The sequence below is a fragment of the Gopherus flavomarginatus genome, chromosome 24 (genome assembly GCF_025201925.1).
Source record: "Gopherus flavomarginatus isolate rGopFla2 chromosome 24, rGopFla2.mat.asm, whole genome shotgun sequence".
In the NCBI taxonomy this organism is placed as follows: domain Eukaryota; kingdom Metazoa; phylum Chordata; order Testudines; family Testudinidae; genus Gopherus; species Gopherus flavomarginatus.
The window spans coordinates 10,360,421-10,377,887 of NC_066640.1; the positions used below are offsets into that span (position 1 = coordinate 10,360,421).

Sequence of the window (17,467 nt, forward strand, 5' to 3'; positions counted from 1 at the left end):
CCCTGGCCTGTAATCGAAGTGAGTGCACGGTGGATACCGTACATCTAATATTCTGTTCCCACCAAATCTGCTGTGCTCAGGAATCTCCTGCTGACCCCCAAATGCAAATCAACAGAGACTCCGGAGATGATCGTTGTAAATCTGATTTCACAGACTTAGCAGAATTTTTCATTCCCTAATGGTGGGGGTGGTGTTTATGGGTATTTTAACCGTGACCCCTTCAGCCCCAGGATTACCTCCCGGCTCCAAGATCATCAGCAGAGGGAGGATTTTCCCACCAATTGGTTCCCTGTAAGTTATTTTTCTAAATTAATTTTTCACCAGGGCAAATAACTGCGGGTATATCTGCTGACACTTCACAACCTCAAGCCACCCAATTTGCTATTGAATGCACCTGCCAAATTGCGCGCACAGTTAATCTGCAAGCACAAAATCAAGGCCCTTAAGATCTTGCGCTTATTTATCACACATGGCTTTTTGCGAATGATTGTGTTTGGATTCTCTTGGAAAAGTTGAGGGGCAGCAAGGACACAGCCCTGGGTTCTGTTCCCAGCTCGGCACTGACCGGCTGGGTCACATCCCCTCTCTGGCCTCAGTTTCCCCTCCCACCATAGGTCTGTCTTGTCTATATAGATTGGGAGCTCTTTGGGACAAGGATTGTGTCTCCCTGTGTATTTGCACAATGGGGCCCTGATCCTGGCTGAGGCCTCCATGAGCTTACGAAGAATAATAACAGGTGTTTGCGCCACTTAAGTTATAATGAAAATGGGTTTGCGCAACCAGAGTAACTTCCATTCTGGGCCGGCTCTAGGTTTTCTGCTGTCCCAAGCAAAAAAATTTTGGCTGCCCCCAACCCCAGTCCAGGGCTCTCCCCACCATCACTGCTCCTCCCACCCCCCCGCTACCCCAGCGCTGGGCTCTCCACCCCACCCGTACCTCCTACCACCCCAGCCCTGGGCTCCACCCCACCGGTGCTGACTCTGACCACTCCCCCCTTGCCGCCAGCTGGCCTGGCACTTGCAGGGTTGGGGTAAGCAGCGGGGCTCCTGGGCCACACCGCAGCCCAGGGTCCCTCCAGCCAGGGCTCCTGCCTCCAGGACCGGCCGGGACCCGGGAGGGCAGAGCCAGGGGACTGCCCCAGCAGGGGGCTGAGGAGCTGGGGCGGGGTAGCCCCAGAGGGAGCGGAACCCCGGAGAGCAGGACGCGGGCCCCACATGGCAGCACCCCACCCTCTGTGACCCCGCTGCTGCTGCTGCTTCTGGCCACCCTGCTGCAGTCTCTGGGCGGCTCGGGCCACTTCGCCCAGCCCCAGCTGTGGTGCTGGGGGGCAGCCACCCTGTGGCACCTGCAGGCGGCTACGGGGTGGCCCCCAGCCTGAGTGTCCCCCTCTCGGAGCCTGCCCGGCCCAGCCACAAGGTGTGGGCGCTGCTCCCCCTTGGCACGAACCACAGCAGCCCCAGGGCACCCCCATGCACGATGCTCTGCTGCTGCCAGGACCGGCTCTAGGCTTTTGCCGCCTGAAACAAAACAAAACAAAATAAAACCAAAACCAAAAGATGGCCAGAATGCTGCCTCTGAAAAATGTGCTGCCCCAGGTTTGCTGCTGCCTAGAGCCGGCCCTGCTTCCGTTAAGGGATGCCCAAAGACCCGCTGAACGGAGACCCCTTGTGTGTGGACGTGAGGCCGTTCCCCCCGGCATAGGGACAGGCCCAGCAGCGGAAATTTTCCCAGGTGGGCAAAGCCTAAGGAGAGAAGGTAGGTCTCTGCGGCAAGAAGCGTACGCTCATTATACACTGGGATTTGCCCAGATTCCAGCCCTCGGCTGCCAGCGGTTTTCAAGCAGGGGAGAACTCTGCGTGAGAAGCAGCTTTGCAGGGCTGCGCTAGGGGTCGGTGCCAGCCGCTGGGGCTGTATTGCGCAGGAGATCTGAGATGGAGAAAGGTAAGGAAGAAGGATGATGGATTTTGGGGAGGGGGAGGGTGTGTATGGCAGGGGGTTTCTCCTGCACTGGATCCGGTGTGAGAGAGGCTGGGAACTGGGACTGCAGGGGAGAGCCCGGGTGTCGGCCATTTCTATTTGTATTACAGCTGCCCCTAGAGACACCAGTTGAGATCAAGCCCTTGGTGTGCCAGGTGCTGCACAGACACACAAGACAGCCCCTGCCTCCAAGAACCTCCAGCCTAAAGATGGAATGGGCAAAGGGTTGGGAGCGGAGACTGCCACCCAGCAAAGGGTAGTGACTTGCCCAGTGTCTTCTAGCGGGTCAGTGGCGGAAGTGGGCGCAAAGCACAGGTCTCCTGCTTCCCAGCCCCATACCTTATCCACTGAATCTTAACAAGGGGCAGCCCTTACTGGATCAGAATGGATGGGGCATCCAGCACCACCATGCTGCCTCCATGGCGGGGTGGGGAGGGGCAGCCCATCGGGTCTCTCCAGCTGGCGTGCGCAAAGGGGGTTCATGGTAGCTGACAGCAAAAGTTCCTTCTGTCCAACGCTGTCACTGAGCCGCTGGCATGGCACAGAAGGAATCCTGCCAGCGCCCGCCCAGCTTGGCTCAGGCCCCAGCTCTCTGGCGGAGGCTGTCAGCAGGTTGAGCGGCATCCGTGTTCTTGGAATGGGCGCTTGGCTTGACTTTTGGCTTTCCTCTTGTTTTCCAGACGAGCTGCAATAAGCAAGGCTGAGTTTAAGGATGGGGGGGTCTAGAGGGAGGAAAGCCCAAGAGGGTGCCCTAATTTGAATAGCCCATCACAGCTGGAGACCCTGACAGACTGGGGCCCTTTTGTGCTGTCCATACTCATAGAGATGGTCCCTTCCCCAAAGTGTTTATACCCTAAACAGAGAAAGAATAGGAGGATTTTTTACAAATGGGGAAACTGAGGCACAGAGTGTGTGTGTGTGTGGAGGAAAACTTGCCCAAGGTTATGCAGAGAGTCAGAGCCAGAAATTGAGACCAGGTCTCCTGAGCCCTAGCCCAGGACCGTAACCCCCAGACCGCCCTTCCTTCCACTGTGGGGTGGAGGGGGGAGCAAGACAGAGCTTTCCCCAGCATCGTGTCTCCTGGCCTGACTGTTTGAGAGCCAGCTAGAGTTCATTCAGATTTCGAGAGCAGCAAATGAATCGTGTTGAAACAAGCAGGCTGGGCTGGGGATCCCACCCTCCAAGGTCACCAGAGCTGGGGAGCAGAAAAGGGGTGAACCTGGCTTGCCTGCAGATAGGGGCTCACCTGGGTGACTCTTCAGCTGAGACAATGCACAGGTACATTTGGGAGATGCTGCAGCAACCGTTCCCTGCCAAGAGATGTTCATGGTGGCTGTTTGGTGGGGGCAACATTTCTTAAACAAGTCAGTTTTGTTTGGGTCGGACTCAGAGTGCAAACCCCAGCTCAGGAATGCCCTAAAGGCGAGGCAGGGTGATGGATCTGGCTTGTTGGGTTAGAGAAGGGCTCTTTTCAGCACATGCCGCTGGATCCTGGCTTTGATTTCAAACACCCCCATCATACTGACGTCGGTCGGACTCATTGCTGACAGACAAACGGACATAGCTACATGTGAGAGGCTGCATGGCTTCTGGACTGGGTCTCGGGACACCGGGCATCTATTTCTGGCTCTGCCACTGGGTAACCTTGGGCAAATCACTTACCCGCCCTTTGCCTCAGTTTCCCTATCTGTAAAACAGAGAGAATGATAATGACATCTGGGGAAAAGGATTCCCATATCTACTGATGATAAATGCTAGGTGGTTTTTATAGTCTAGTTCCAGTGCATACTAGCCCAAATTACTTCTGGGCTCTAAACTAACCTGCTTCAAGGGGTGAATCAATCACTGCCTCGGTTCTGAAGATTTTTCTTCCTCATCCTGGTTATTCTATAACTGTCTATTTCAGGGTTACTTGTAACTTTTTCTGAAGCATCTTGTACTGGCCAGGATTGGAGACAGAATAGTGGCTAGAGCTGGGTTAAAAATGCTTTTGGTTGGTTGGTTGGTTTGGTTTTAGAAAAACAGGAAGAAAAAAAAAGGTTTTTGTTTTTATCAAAATATCCCACAAAAAATTGGTTTTACCACAAAAATCCAAAATTGAAACATGTTCACCTCTCCAAAAACCAAAACAACCCCTCCTCCCCTTCAGATTTTTTGGTTAAAAATTTTTTTCAGCTTATAAAAAATGAAAAAAGTTGACAAAAATCGGTTTGTGATTTTTTGCCGGGGGATCAAAAGCTGAAATTTTCCTGTGGAATTTTATTTTCAACAAAACGCCATTTTCTGTTAAAATGATGCAACACAAACATTTCTGCCAGCTCTGCCAGTGAGTTCTGCTTGGCATGAGGACGTCTTTGCCCCACTGAAGTCAACAGAGTTTTCATCTCTTATGCCAGCGGCAGTTAATTGTAGCTTATTGCTAGAGGTCGGTGCTGCCTTCGCTCCATCCTGAGAAATGTCCAAGGGGGATTTTTTAATGAAGAAAAGGAAAAGCAGCACGAGGAAGGGGTTTGCTGGGCAGGGAGGCAGGTTGGAGCTGCATTTAAGCATTTAACAGCTTCAAGGAGAGCTGCTGCGTTCCACGGAGGTGAAGTGGGGGAAAATACCAACTGCTTAGTAAGAGAGATGAATTTAAGGCCGTGTGTGAGCTGACGAACTCCGGTGTACCTCTGCTGGTCCGATAGCCTCCATTATGTGTTTGACCAAACAGTTACACCACAGATGCACTCTCGTGACACCTGGCAGCCCTCGTAGTCTGGGCAGGATGCAGTTACCTTGCGATTTTTCGGGGAGCCGATTAACCCTTTTGTGTCTGTGCCAGGCTACAGAAATGGGCCGGCTGGGCATGCAGGGAGGGGAGCTCCGCGAGAGAGGCAGGCTCTCCGTCCAGCAAGTGTGAAAGGACTTGTCCTCTTCTCTGCTAGGATCCGCCACATGGTGTTGTAGGAGAAAGAGCAGGGCCCAGGTGCGAGGGTGCATGGACACATCGTCCGACCCAGTCCCTGCCCTAAATCAACAAGACTGACCCAGGGTGGGAGGAAGAAAGGCGCATTCTCCTTATTTTACGTATGGGGAAACTGAGGCACAACAAGATTATGGGGCCAGATTCTGAAAAGCTCTTGGCACCAGAAGAATGGGGCAGCTTTTAATAAACCCAGTGTACCGAGCGCTATTCAGTGACTTGTCCAAGGTCACTGAGGGCCTCCGGGGCAGAGCTGGCAATCAAACCCAGATCTCCTGAGTCCCACCCCTGTGCCCTAACCCCCAAACACCTCCTCCCCGCTCTGTGTTCTGTGCAACCCCATGCCAGGCTTGTCCCACCTACGGGAGTTCCCGGTGCAGACGTGGCCCCGGTGACCTCATCCACGACTAGCCTTGCTCTGAGCTGGGGCGGACGCCCGCGGCGGTGGAAACACCAGCTCTCGTCTACACTAACGTTCTGACTGTTGCTGTTGCCGGGGCTGCTCTCTGGTGGTAGCAACAGCTGGTGATTTTAGGGCTGGAGGGTTGGAGGAGTCTTAGCCTGTATGTTTGTCAGCTCTGCCTCCTCCGATAGCCTCCATCCTGTGGCAAGTAAATAACATAATTAATAAAAGATTAGGAAGAAATGTGGCACATTAAATATTTAACCTCCTGGCTGCCTGTGTGCCGAGGGCCAGGTACAGCTGGTTCCTGCAATATTTAAGGGTTAGCTCTTCCCCGTCCCCTCCCGCCAAAAGTGGGAACTCTCCAGAAGCATAGGCCAGAATGGGGTGCAGCGCGGGCAGGGCGGCTGAACCCTTCCAGGCGTGGGGGTGCCCGGTGGGGGCGCATGGGGCTGATGGGTGAGTTACAGGCATCGGAGAGGGAGAAAAGACTCAAGGCTGTTCCAGCTGGGAACTCAGCTCCTTTCCGCAGCCAGGAGCTCTCTGTCCCTTTGTGGCTGGCAGCAGAGCCTCTTTCCATGCCAGAAACCTCAGCTCCTGGGTGCCTGGGAAGGAACTCAGCCCTTTTCCACAGCCAAGAGCTGTCACCTTCCACCATGGTTCTGAAGGGGGGCACCCGTGGTGGCCGGCTTGTCTCTCCTGGGTGCGTAGCCACTCAGCTGGTGCCCACAGCTGGGAATATCTGCCCTTTCCAAGCCTGGGAACCACATGCCCTCATCATAGCTGAGGCTGGCCACTCATTCTTTCTGGGACCTCTGCTCTCCGTGGTTAACAACTTCCCTTCACGGTACAGCCACACACCCACAGCAGGGCAGGGTCGTGTCCTGGCCAGAGCGATGGATTGGGTGCCACAACAGGTCTCTTCCAGTTCTAACATTAAGGACCTCTGATTAGGCAAGGAAATGTCTAGTGGGCAGAGGAGAGGGCTAGGAGACAGAACTCCTGGGTTCTAGCCCCAGCTCTGGGAAAAGGTGAGCCTAGAGGGGGAGCCAGCACTCCTGGGTTCTAGCCCCAGCTCTGGGAAAAGGTGAGCCTAGAGGGGGAGCCAGCACTCCTGGGTTCTAGGCCCAGCTTGGGGAAAAGGTGGGCCTAGAGGGTGGGGACTGGGAGCTGGAACTCCTGGGTTCTAGGCCCTGCTCTGGGAGGGAAGTAGAACCTAGTGGTTACAGCATGGGGCTTCTCAGGTTCTGTTCTGAGCTCTGCCCCTCACTCGCTGCTGTGCCTCTTGGGAATATCCCTTTGCCACAGTTTCCCCTCATTTGACACAGTGAGAGAAATCATTTCCTGCCTCCCGGGGTGCTGCGACACTAAATTGATTTGAGTTCTCCCCTGACAAAGGGCTTTAAGGCACAGCAAAGTTTTGTTATTCCAGGAGCTGAGACTGGGGAGGGGAGCAGCAGGGCTTTGACAGCACCATGCATTTCAGGATCATCCCTGCTCTTGAGCCCTGAACACAGTTTTAATTGGACGGCAAGCCCCAAGAAATCAGCGGTCGATTAGCAGTAGCAATAAAAGGTTTGTTGTGTATTAGCCTGATGCCAAGCCAAGTGTGGTTAATACCCTGAAATCCTGGGAATTTACGGCGGTCAGGAGCGGTTGCTGGGGCGGTATTGATGCTACATCCCATGCACTCGCTGGCTTTCCTAATTGCAGCTTTTCTGTTTACAACGAAACATGCAGAAAGGATGAAATCATCCTTTGGAATCTTTTTGGCAACAATTCTAGCACTTTGGGGTTTGTTTTTTTGGTTTTGTCTAGGTCCCCCTGCCCCTGTCTCTCTTCTCGGGATGGGGGAGGGAGGGGGAAGGCCTGCTGAAATCCAGTGAATAACTACACATAGCATCTTCCATCTGTCAATCTCTCAGTGGGTCTATATAGCATTATCTTCTTTTCAAAGCTGGGGTAACTGAGGCATGGGGACTCGCCAAAGGGAATGCAGCACGTTGGTGGCAGAGTCCGGAATAGGACCCAGGCATCCTGGTTCCTGAACTTTTGATCTATCCACTGGTCCTTTCTGGCTTGATGGGGTGAGATGAATCAATCCCTGTGCCTCAGTGATTCTCAGCCTTTTCCATGCTAGGACCCCTTTTCTGTCTGGCCTGGGACTCAGGCCACTCTGGGTTCTATGCTCAACTCTGCTGAGTGACTGTGGGCAAATCACTTCCCTGCTCGTTGCCTCAGTTTCCCCATTTGCAAAATGGGGATAATGATGCTAACCCCCTTTTGTAAAGCATGTTGAGACCTCCTGATGAACAGCATGGAGGGCCAGCTTTAGGCCTAGTCCACCAATTCCCCCAAATCGGGCCCCGCGCCTAAGAGGGCCCCGCGCCCAGGGAGAATCCCTTTCCCTGGCTAGAGGCACCTTTTTAATTTTTACTCACCTGGCAGCACTCCAGGTCTTCAGCCACACTTTGACAGTGGGTACTTCGCTCGCTCTGGGTCTTCAGCGGCACTTTAGCGGTGGATCCTTCAGTGCCGCCAAAGACCTGGAATGAGTGAAGGACCCACCGCCAAAGTGCAGCTGAAGACTCGGAGCACCACCCGGTGAGTACAAGCCCCACTTACTTTTTTATTTTAAAGTCATCCCTGCCAGGGCCCCGTTGAAACTGTTCGAATTGGGCCCCGCACTTCCTAAAGCCGGCCCTGACCACGTGGTATAAACGCTAGCTACATTATCTAATCCAGGTTTCAGCAATATGGGAAGGGCAAGGTAGTGATCACCCCCTAACTCCTGGTCGTGACTGCCAGCATGGGAACCCCAGCTGTGTGCCCTTCCATCTGTGGTCTCTCTGATGAGACTGAGAAGAAGGGAGCTAACAAGGGCTGACTGTGCTGAGGGGCTTTTCCCCATTAGAAATTGGTCTGGGAACCAACAACTTGTTACATGTAAGCAAACCATCCAGCAGCCTGGGTTACGCAGGATGGCAGCTGCGGTGATCATGATGGGCGCTTCTGGCCTCGGAGTCTATGAAACAGACATGAGCTGGTACCAGTTTTTGGTTCTTGCCAACCAGGTCCCCTTTATATATTGATTGGAGTATTGCATAATAAGGCTGCACAGGACTAATGTATACAAGCCTTTTAATTGTCCCCTTGTGTGTTACCGGAGGGTTTCAGATTATCTGTGTAGGAATTACATGAGACCCGTGGCTACCTCCTAACAAGGCCATCGTAAAACGGTCACATTTCTATAGCCTCTTGCACGGCTAAGGGCCCCCCCCACCCCTACAACCATGCTTCACAGCTACAGACAGCCACACAAAAGCAGCCACTTCGGGGGTGGTGCGTGGCCCATAGCACGCCACACAATACTGGAAGGAAAGTATCAGAGGGGGTAGCCATGTTAGTCTGTGTCCACAAAAGCAATGAGGAGTCTGGTGGCACCTTAAAGACTAACAGATTTATTTGGGCATAAGCTTTCGTGGGTTCTGGAAAAGTGGGTTTTTTAGCCACGACAGCTTATGCCCAAATAAATCTGTTAGTCTTTAAGGTGCCACCAGACTCCGTTGTTTTTACTGGGCTGAAAGGACCTTTGGTTTTTGGGCTGGGGGGCTGTTCTTGTGATCCTAGCAACTTGAGGATCTTTAACACCCCTGCAGCTGGGACAAGACCTCAGTTTGTAAGGGGGGGGCCGCAGAGGGGAACTCTGGGGCTGCGTTCACCCAGCTGTGGGTTGGAATTTTTAGGGTTCCAAGGGGTCGGATGCTCAGGTCGCTCCCCCAAAAGCTGGTTCTGTCTTTGGGGCAGTGTGGAGGGAAGAGACAAAGATCCGCTGGGTTTTTACTTTGCTTGTTTTCACTTTCCCGGGGGAGGGGGGTGGGGACTGGCTCCTTTTGCTTCTCCCTCTGCCGCGGGTGCAGCCCAGTGGAGAGGGAGCTGGGATGTGTGTGTGTGTCTGCAGAGGCCCTGTGGTGATGGAAGGTGCTGTGCTTAATGTTAAAGGGACATGCTCCTCTCTGGAAAGCCTGATTCATGGCCAGCAGGAAAGCCTTGCTCAGTTAGATCAATGTGCTGTAATTATACCATCCAGCCACTTCGGGTGGGGATGCCGAGGAGGGAGCAGGCCCACGTTACTTTGATTGACAGGGCAGAGGAACTAGTCGCAGGGGCTTGTGGGCAATGTAGTTTGCAGCTGCCCTGCGCTTTGGGGTTGCTGGAGCAAGCTGGGGTTGGAAGATCAGGGAGTTAATTTGTTTGCCAAGAGGGGGAGGGGCAGGGGGAGGAGCAGCTGGCTCAGGCACAGAGCGAGGACAGCCCTGGCCCTAAAGAACTGCCAGGCAGGGGCCAGCTAGGGAGGAGAAGGACCCTGTCAATAAATCATAATCCCTAGCTCTTATCAGCCGCAGCTCGCCCATCACTTTCCAAAGATGCTCAGGCTCCTTCTTCCCCGTTTACAGCTGGGGAAACTGAGGCACGACCCAGCGGCTCTCAGTCTGTCCCCAAAAGGACACAGGCCCTATGGGCGCCGTTTGGGGGACAATGCCCCACCCCGAAATGCAAGCCTAGGGCAAGTGTGGAATTTGCTCCTCCACGCATGGCCGCACTGGCTTGACCGGAGCTTCTGCCCCCAAATCTAGAAGTCAAACTACACCTTCGACAGGCCCTCTCTGGTACGTCGCCTTTAGCCCAAAGGCCAAGAAGCAGCGATCGATTCCCCTGTGCGTCTGGGTGTCATCCAAGCAGGATGACATTGAGCAGGGAAGGATGCTTGAAAATGGAGACGCCCTCCTTCCCTCCCAGGAGCACACCAGCCCCCAGCCTGTGCAGCCTCCGACCAACAAAAACCAACTCTGGGAGCTGCCCCAGCTGCAGCTGTGCCTTGGCAAAACCAGGCGCTGGGGGAGGGGGAGGGGAGCAGAGAGAACTACAAATCCCAGCCTGCCCCGGGGCTGTTCCCTCCCCCACCCCCAGCTCACTCCTGTTTATCCTCCAGCTGCTCTCGCTCCTGATTAGCCGCTGAAGCCTTTGACATCAGAGACCCATGTGGGAACGGGCGGGGCCGATTGGCTGGCGCTGGCAGCCAATGGAAGCAGGGCCCCAGGAGCAGAGGCTGCAAAGCTGTTTAAGGTGGACCTAGGGGCTGGTTTTCTCACCAGCATGAAGGCTCGGGTGTAATAATAATGATTAATAATGATCCTGCAGGGAGTGGGGGCCCTTTCGGAGGATTCTGCTTCGGGAAGGAGAAGGCATGCCTGGACTGGCTTTTCGGGCTCCTGGAAAGCCAGGCTGCCTCCCTGCCTAATAATCAGTGGTTGTCATTTAGGGGGACTCTCTCCTGTAGGGAATTCTGGCTGAAAGGCCGTTCACAGCATGTCTGGGCTCAGACCCTGCCAGCAGGAGGCCCAGGAGGGAAGGGTGCAGGAGAGGTGGGTGTGGGGAACTTCCAAGTCCCACCTATGTCAGGTGTAGCTTCACTCAGTAAGAACCACGCTGCAGAACCCTTCAGGGAGCCATGCCAGTCTGCTCCCAGCAGGAGGCGCTGGAAGGAACGGTGCAGATGGCACAGCGGTGGGGTGGCTAACCACCTGTGCCGTCCTACCATGAAAACCAGCTCTGAATGATTTCCTTGTCTCTCCAAGGAAACCTGTCCCAGTGGCTCAGGGAATGCCCCTAGACTGCAGCCTGGCTTGGATCACTGGGTCAGACAAAGGCTTTAAAACCCTGAGTATATTTTATAATTATATATTTTTGATGCCTTCACTGCTGTGCGAACAGCACGTGCTATTTCCAGTGCCCAGTGTCAAGCCATGGGCTGGCGAGATGCTGCTGCGTAATGCCGGCAGACCGTTCTGCTGTCCAAAGGGCCAGGAAAAATGAAACCAGGCAGATGGAGGCAGCGTGGGCTCCCAGAGGGCAAAGTTTATTAAGGTTGGCTTCATTTGGGTCGGGGCGGGGGGGGACTTTCACCCAGACCCAGATCTGGGCCCACCTGTCTGAGACACTGGCAGTGGGGCAGGATGGATCTCTGTGGGAGTGGAAGATCCCAGAGGCCAGTGGGGTGGGGGCCCTGTATGGAGGAGAGATCTGGGGGCAGAGGAGGGGAAAGGGGGATGGGCTGGGAGAGGCTGGTGTGTCTGGGGTGCGAGGGAGAGACTCTGCAGATGGGAGCTGCACAGGAGTGGGGGGACATTTGGGAGTGGTCCCCATGATTCTGGTTGAGGCAGCCCAGCCCCACACCTAAAGGGGGCCCACGCAGGGATATAGCAGAGCCAGCTTGGAGCTGAACAGCCAAGGTGATGCAAAAGGCCAACGAGGAGGCCAACCCCAGCCCCCCCAAAAAATCTGGGCCCCTGTCCTCAAAGGCCAACGAGGAGGCCAAACACCACCCCCCACCAAATCCGGGGTCCTGTCCTCAAAGGCTAACAAGGAGGCCAACCCCTCCCCCCCACCAAATCCAGGACCTCAAAGGCCAAGCAAGCAGGAGACTGAGCGGGCCAGGCGGCTAGCAACCCATCCTCCCCCAGCCCAGCAGGATGTGGGGGAGCCGCTAGGGAAGTGGGAGCAGCTGTTTCCCCTCGGTTCAGTTTGCCTTCCCACCACCACAGCAAGGAGGGAGGCGGGCGTGGAGCAGGGGCATGTGGTGGGGGGAATCTCCCTCCCAGGCCTCGCTGCCCTCTGACACCTCTAGCGGGTGGGAAGCGTCCCTGGCATGGAGCCCAGAGCCAGCGGGCAAAGCCCCTGGTGCCACCTCCTGCCGAGAAAGGACCACCTTAAGGATCCGGTTGGACAGACTCCCCTGCTCTGCCTTTGCCTTGCCAGGAGGCAGTTTTCATTCTAGCCAGGGACCGCTATTGAAATCCGGCCAGATTTTCTACTGACCTTCTGTTCCTGCCTTTTTTTTTTTTCTTTTGGTGCTTTAAGACAGATTATATTTCCCCCCCAGCCCCGTGTCCTATGGGGGGGCCGAGGCAACCCGGCCAAGCAGGACCCACTGGGGAGGAATTCTCTCTCCCCTTTCACCCGACGGAAATGTTCATCGCCCCGGCTGAGCCGTACCCACAACAATAAATAATTGTATTTCCAAAAAATTTAAAAAAAAAAAAAAAGCCCATCAGAGGAAGATTCCAATATCCGTCCGTCCGTCCCTCCCGGAGACAGGATTCCTTCGCCCTCTTGTTCTCCCGGTGACCAGCGGCTGTTGGAGAAGTTAAAGCAGCAGCCAGGGTGGGGAGGTTAAAGAGGGTGATCTCCCTCCTCCGGTGGGCATCAATTTTGGGCAAGTCCCCCAGGATGTACCCACAAGGACGGCACCCTGTAAGTACCATCCTGGGCTCTGGGTGTGTCGGCTGGGCTGGGGGTGAGGAGAGGGGTTGGATTTTGGAATGGTGGGGGGGCTGATGGAGAGGAGAGGATTGGGGTTGGAAGGTGGGTCAGGGCAGTGCGTTGGCGATGGGGTGGGCTGGGCTGGCAGCAGCACTGTTACTGATCCACTCTAGGCTCCGCTTCAGTCTGGGCAGCCCTTCAAGTTCTCGATTTTGGAGATCTGCGACCGGATTAAGGAAGAATTCCAGTTCCTACAGGCTCAGTATCACAGGTAAGGGGCAGGCCGTTTGGGGAGGGGTGGGCAGGCGTGGGGGCGGGGGCCATGGGGAAGGGACTGTCCTGGGGTCGGGTGAGAGATGCAGATAGACAAGTGTCTAGGATCACAGGGGAAAGGGGGTTGGGGTTGAGAGAGTGGTGCCCAGGGGTAAGGCAGGGGGTGATCACAGAGGGGCGATTCTGAGGGTCCCAGGTAAGGAGTTTGAGGCAGGGCCAGGCGCACACAAATCAGAGGGGGAGCTCCAAGGGGTCTTGGGGTCACAGATCAGGGAGAGGGAGCCGCGGGGTGGGTGGCACAGGCAGTTCAGGGGATACATGTCAGGAGAGTGCCAGAGCTGTGTTCTGGGTCACAGGCAAAGTGGGAGGAGGCAGGTTCATTTTCTCAAGCCCCAGCAAGGCCTTGCTGGACTCGGTGTTATAAGGGGAACAGCAGTGGGAGGGGAGCTGGGACCAGAGGGGAGCTCAGGGGGTGGGGCTGGGTGGGTGACAGGCCAGGGGCCAGATTTATACCGTTCCAAGCCACTGACCAGCTGGTGGAACGCCACTGGGGACATGCGTGGCACGGAGCGATGGCCGACTCCTGCTGCAGGGATGGCCCCTTCCCCTGCAGCGGGGCAGGGTGGGAGGTGTGCAGGGTGGCTTCTGCAGCCAGCGCCCCTGGGGGTGGAGGTGGATCCGGGGCCGCAAATGAAGACGTTTTCCCCTTGCAGTCTGAAGCTGGAATGTGAGAAGCTGGCGAGTGAGAAGACTGAGATGCAGAGACATTATGTCATGGTAAGAGACCTTCACTGGCCCCAGGGGCCTCTTGACCCTCTCCCCCCCCCCCCCGGCCCTGTAATCATCCTACTGGGGCAGGTCAACAAGCCATTCAGCTTGAGAGCTGGCCTCCAAGGACCGCCACTCCTAGCTGGGTGATGTTGCACTCGCTTGCCTATGGGTGCTCTCCCAAGGGGGTGGGGGCGGGGAAGGGCACTGGTCAGGAAGGAGTTAACATCTATTCCTGGCAACGGTTGGTTCCTGCTGCGCCGTCTGCTGCTGCTGCCATGATGCTGTTAGATGCTGGGAACGATGCCATTTTTTCATTTGGCCTCATAACTATTGACGTCCAGCCCTTCCAGGTGGAGAGAGGGTGGCTGGAAGCAAACCGAACCCCGGGGGTCGTTTTGTACGACCCCTTCCAAAGTACTGCCGGAGGATGAACTCTGACAGGGGCGTCTTGAAACAGCCATCGTGGGGTTAATCAGAATTGCTACTTGCCACTGCCCATAATTCCAGCAAATTATAGGCCTCTGGCGAGCAGCCCGGTGGGGTTAGGGCTGAGGTTGGAAACGGGATAGGGATACAGGAATTGCTATGGTGAATTAAACCCAGAGTCTGATTCTAGCCCAGTATCTTGTCTCTGACATTACCGGCTGCTTCAGAGGAAGGTGCAAGAAACCCCTCAGTAGGCAGTTATGAGACAAGCTGCGTCCAGGGAAAACTTCCTCCTGACCTCAATAGCTAGGGGTTGTGCATGCCCTGAAGCATGAGGGTTTATTTCCCTTCCAGAACATTCATTGATTCTTTAATCTTTACTGTTGTCACTCTGGCTGTCGCCGTTCATACAAATGCATGATCCCTGTCCAGATCCTGCCAAGTTCTCAGCCTCAGTGACTTCTTGTGACAAGGAGTTCCACAGACTAAACTGAGCTTTGTCTGGAGAAAAAAAAATCACTTCCTGTGATCAGTTTTGAATTTTCCACTTTTCTGTTTCATTGATTGTCTCCTTTGTCCTGGTATTATGACAACAGGACAAATCAAAGATCCTGAGCTACCGTCTTTAATCCATAATATACTTTCTCCAGGTCACCATCCTGAACTTGTGCTAGGTTGTAAGTGACTGAAAAAACATTTCCATTCGTGATATGAGTTCGGTGGGTCTCAGTCCAGTCCCTGGTGGACAAGTGCCCCTCCCACCATCACAAAAACCCAGTTGTTGCCCTTGGTGCTCATTGCCAGAGGGAGTATTTCCCAGTGGTTAGTGCTGGAGCCAGACAAGTCAGCCCCTTAATCTCTGGGTGACCCAGAGATTCAGAGTCCAGCGCTCAATGGTGATCAGCTGTGGCAGGCCATCATCAGAGTTGGCCTGGATTAGATTGGGCTGTGGAGACTGAACTCCCCTCCAGGGACAATGCCGAGGAAGCTTGCCCAGGTGGCTACACACAGGCCTTCAGTCTCCAGGGCTGGTGAACCATCCCTCGTCCTTGTTTTCATCCTCCCTACTTAACTGAATCCTGGTCCTGTGGCCCCTCCCTCATCTGAAGGGGCGGGCCTTCTGTGGGCTCCTCCCACCTCCCCAGAACTGAAAGAGGCCAGTGCCTATCCCGGATCTGTCCCTCAGTCAATAAATCTGGGCCTGACCCTGGGAAGAGCGAAACCCATCCCTGTAATTGACTGCTGATGGAGTTACATCAGGGCCAATTTGGCCGGGGGGAGGGAGCCATGTGGAGAGGCTACTAAGACCTGCTGGTAGCTGGTTTGTCATCTGGTGGCGAATGGGGAGTCCTCTTCTAACCAGCTGTGCTCTGCTTTGCTTTCAGTACTACGAAATGTCTTATGGGCTGAACATTGAAATGCACAAGCAGGTGAGTGGGGTGGGCTCTTGATTAGCTGGGGTGAAGGGGATAAGGATGCAGGAGCAACCCCCCACCATGGGTGCCCAGCATCTCTGGAAACTGTTCCCCAACCCTAGTTATCTCTGAGGCAGACCATTCTGTGTCTTTGTCTGGGGTTGAGGCTGAACGCGGAGCTTCTGGCTTAGACCCGGGGTGGCTGGGAGAATTTGCTTAATCCCATAGGACTGCAGCCTGGGGATTGGAAACTGAGGTTCCCTTGGGGCCTGGACCTCCAATCTGCTCAGGGACTTGAATTCAATAGGCAGCCAGGTGAGGAGACCAGTGCAAGGCATTCCCAAGGCACCGTTAGCTGGCCAGCCACATACCCGCTTCAGTGTGTAAGCTCCTGCCAGACCATGGACCCCTTTCACCGCTGGCCTGTATGTTGACTTGGAAGGGTTACATTTGTATTGGTAAATGTTGGCAAGTGTCATTTTCACCCCACGCGTGCACACACCCCAGCGAAAAGATTTCCGTCGCTGATCATCTAAATTTACTGATGGACAAAGGAAGAAAAATTCAGCCTGAGAACTTTTGACAAGTGATGTTGACAGGTTTTGTGTTCGAACGGTTCTAAAGCTTTAACTTTCTGGATCTCAATATTAAATATTGTCTGATGCCACATCCCCCCAACAATTTCCTGCAACTGTGAAAATGTAAATTGATAAAAACCGGGGGGGCTTGGGAGGCTTAAAACCCCTAATTTTGTGCAACTGTGAACATTTAAATCAATAACAATTGCAAAATGCACATGGCAGAACCTCTGGGTGTGATTATGAATTACGGAGAACCCAGAGTAAGATACTGCCCTTACCCTGAAACTCTTGCAATCCTAACAGATAAGACAGACCCAGGGGAAGGGATCGAAGACCTAAGCAGAATGATCAATGTGATGGCAGCAGATAGCATGGTAGCGCCATGATTTTTCTTTCATTGAATAATGTTTGGATGGGTTTAGTTAGGAGGGGATCAGCTAAAACAGAGAGACGAGGGAGGCTGCGAAGGAGAAAGGTGTGAGGGACAGGTGTGGAACCAGTGTAAGCTGGTGGTTATCTGTGTTCTTAGGTAAAGAACCTAGAGATGGGCTGGTAGGTCGGCACTTGCTGCCTTTGGGTCTTAGCCAATCTGAGGGGGGCTAAGGGTCAGATTTGTCAGGGTACTTCGACATCTAAAGACGCAGCTCCATTGATTTCAAGGCATTTCTGCAAATCCCACTTGGGGCCAATTTTCATCTGCAGGCACCAAAAGACGTTTAAAAATCTGGCCTGCGGCCCCCTAATTAGGCCTCAGCACAGTGGGCATTAGCACCGCTGGGCTCTTAGGCGATGGTTTATCTGGCACCTCCGTTACAGGGAAAGCTGGGGGTGAACAGCAGAGAGCTGGAGAGAAGGCTGAGAGGAACTGAAAATCAAATGGATCTTTTCTTTTCTTCCCTTCCCAAAGACGCTGGAGTGTTTTTCACCATCCCAGTCTCCTTTTGTTCCAGCTGTAATTTGCTTTCCTCTTCAGATTTATCAATCTAGTCATCGCAGGGCTCTCTGCCAGGGAAATTAGTTTGGAACGGTGCCTGACAAAGTGGCAAGTCGACTGCCATATTTCTCCAGCTGGCTCAGCCCTCCAAGTTTGCTCCTTTTGTTAGCAGGGTGGTGCGGGAGAGTCACTTTCATTCTCAGCTTCCTAATTTACTCCAAACTCTGGTGGGATCCCGAGATCCAGCAGGAGCCCCGGGAGCTGAATGAGAACAAACCATATTTGTTTGTTGTACAAGGCAATGAAGCTACAGCGAGATGGAAGGGAGTGTTGCCAAGTGGTTAGAACAAAGGAGCCTGGGAATGCGGACTCCTGGGTTCTAATCCCATTCCTGGGAATGCA

At 54.2% G+C, this 17,467-nt stretch overlaps 1 protein-coding gene across 7 annotated transcripts in view; it reads left to right on the top strand.

Annotated features, from left to right (window-relative positions):
- Positions 1-6,902: 6,902 nt before the first annotated feature.
- TLE2 (TLE family member 2, transcriptional corepressor) overlaps positions 6,903-17,467 on the top strand; it is a 39,339-nt gene continuing 28,774 nt past the window's right edge. For 3 of the 7 annotated variants that reach the window (XM_050934119.1, XM_050934122.1, XM_050934129.1), the window contains exons 1-5: positions 10,994-11,270; positions 12,264-12,656; positions 12,839-12,936; positions 13,652-13,715; positions 15,521-15,565. In XM_050934119.1, the coding sequence (XP_050790076.1) occupies positions 12,633-12,656; positions 12,839-12,936; positions 13,652-13,715; positions 15,521-15,565 (231 nt within the window). In that variant the 5' untranslated portion in view covers positions 10,994-11,270; positions 12,264-12,632. Of the gene's footprint in view, positions 6,918-10,992; positions 11,271-12,263; positions 12,657-12,838; positions 12,937-13,651; positions 13,716-15,520; positions 15,566-17,467 lie in introns of those variants that run through there. The other 4 variants (XM_050934121.1, XM_050934123.1, XM_050934124.1 and 1 more) reach the window with 4 other exon arrangements.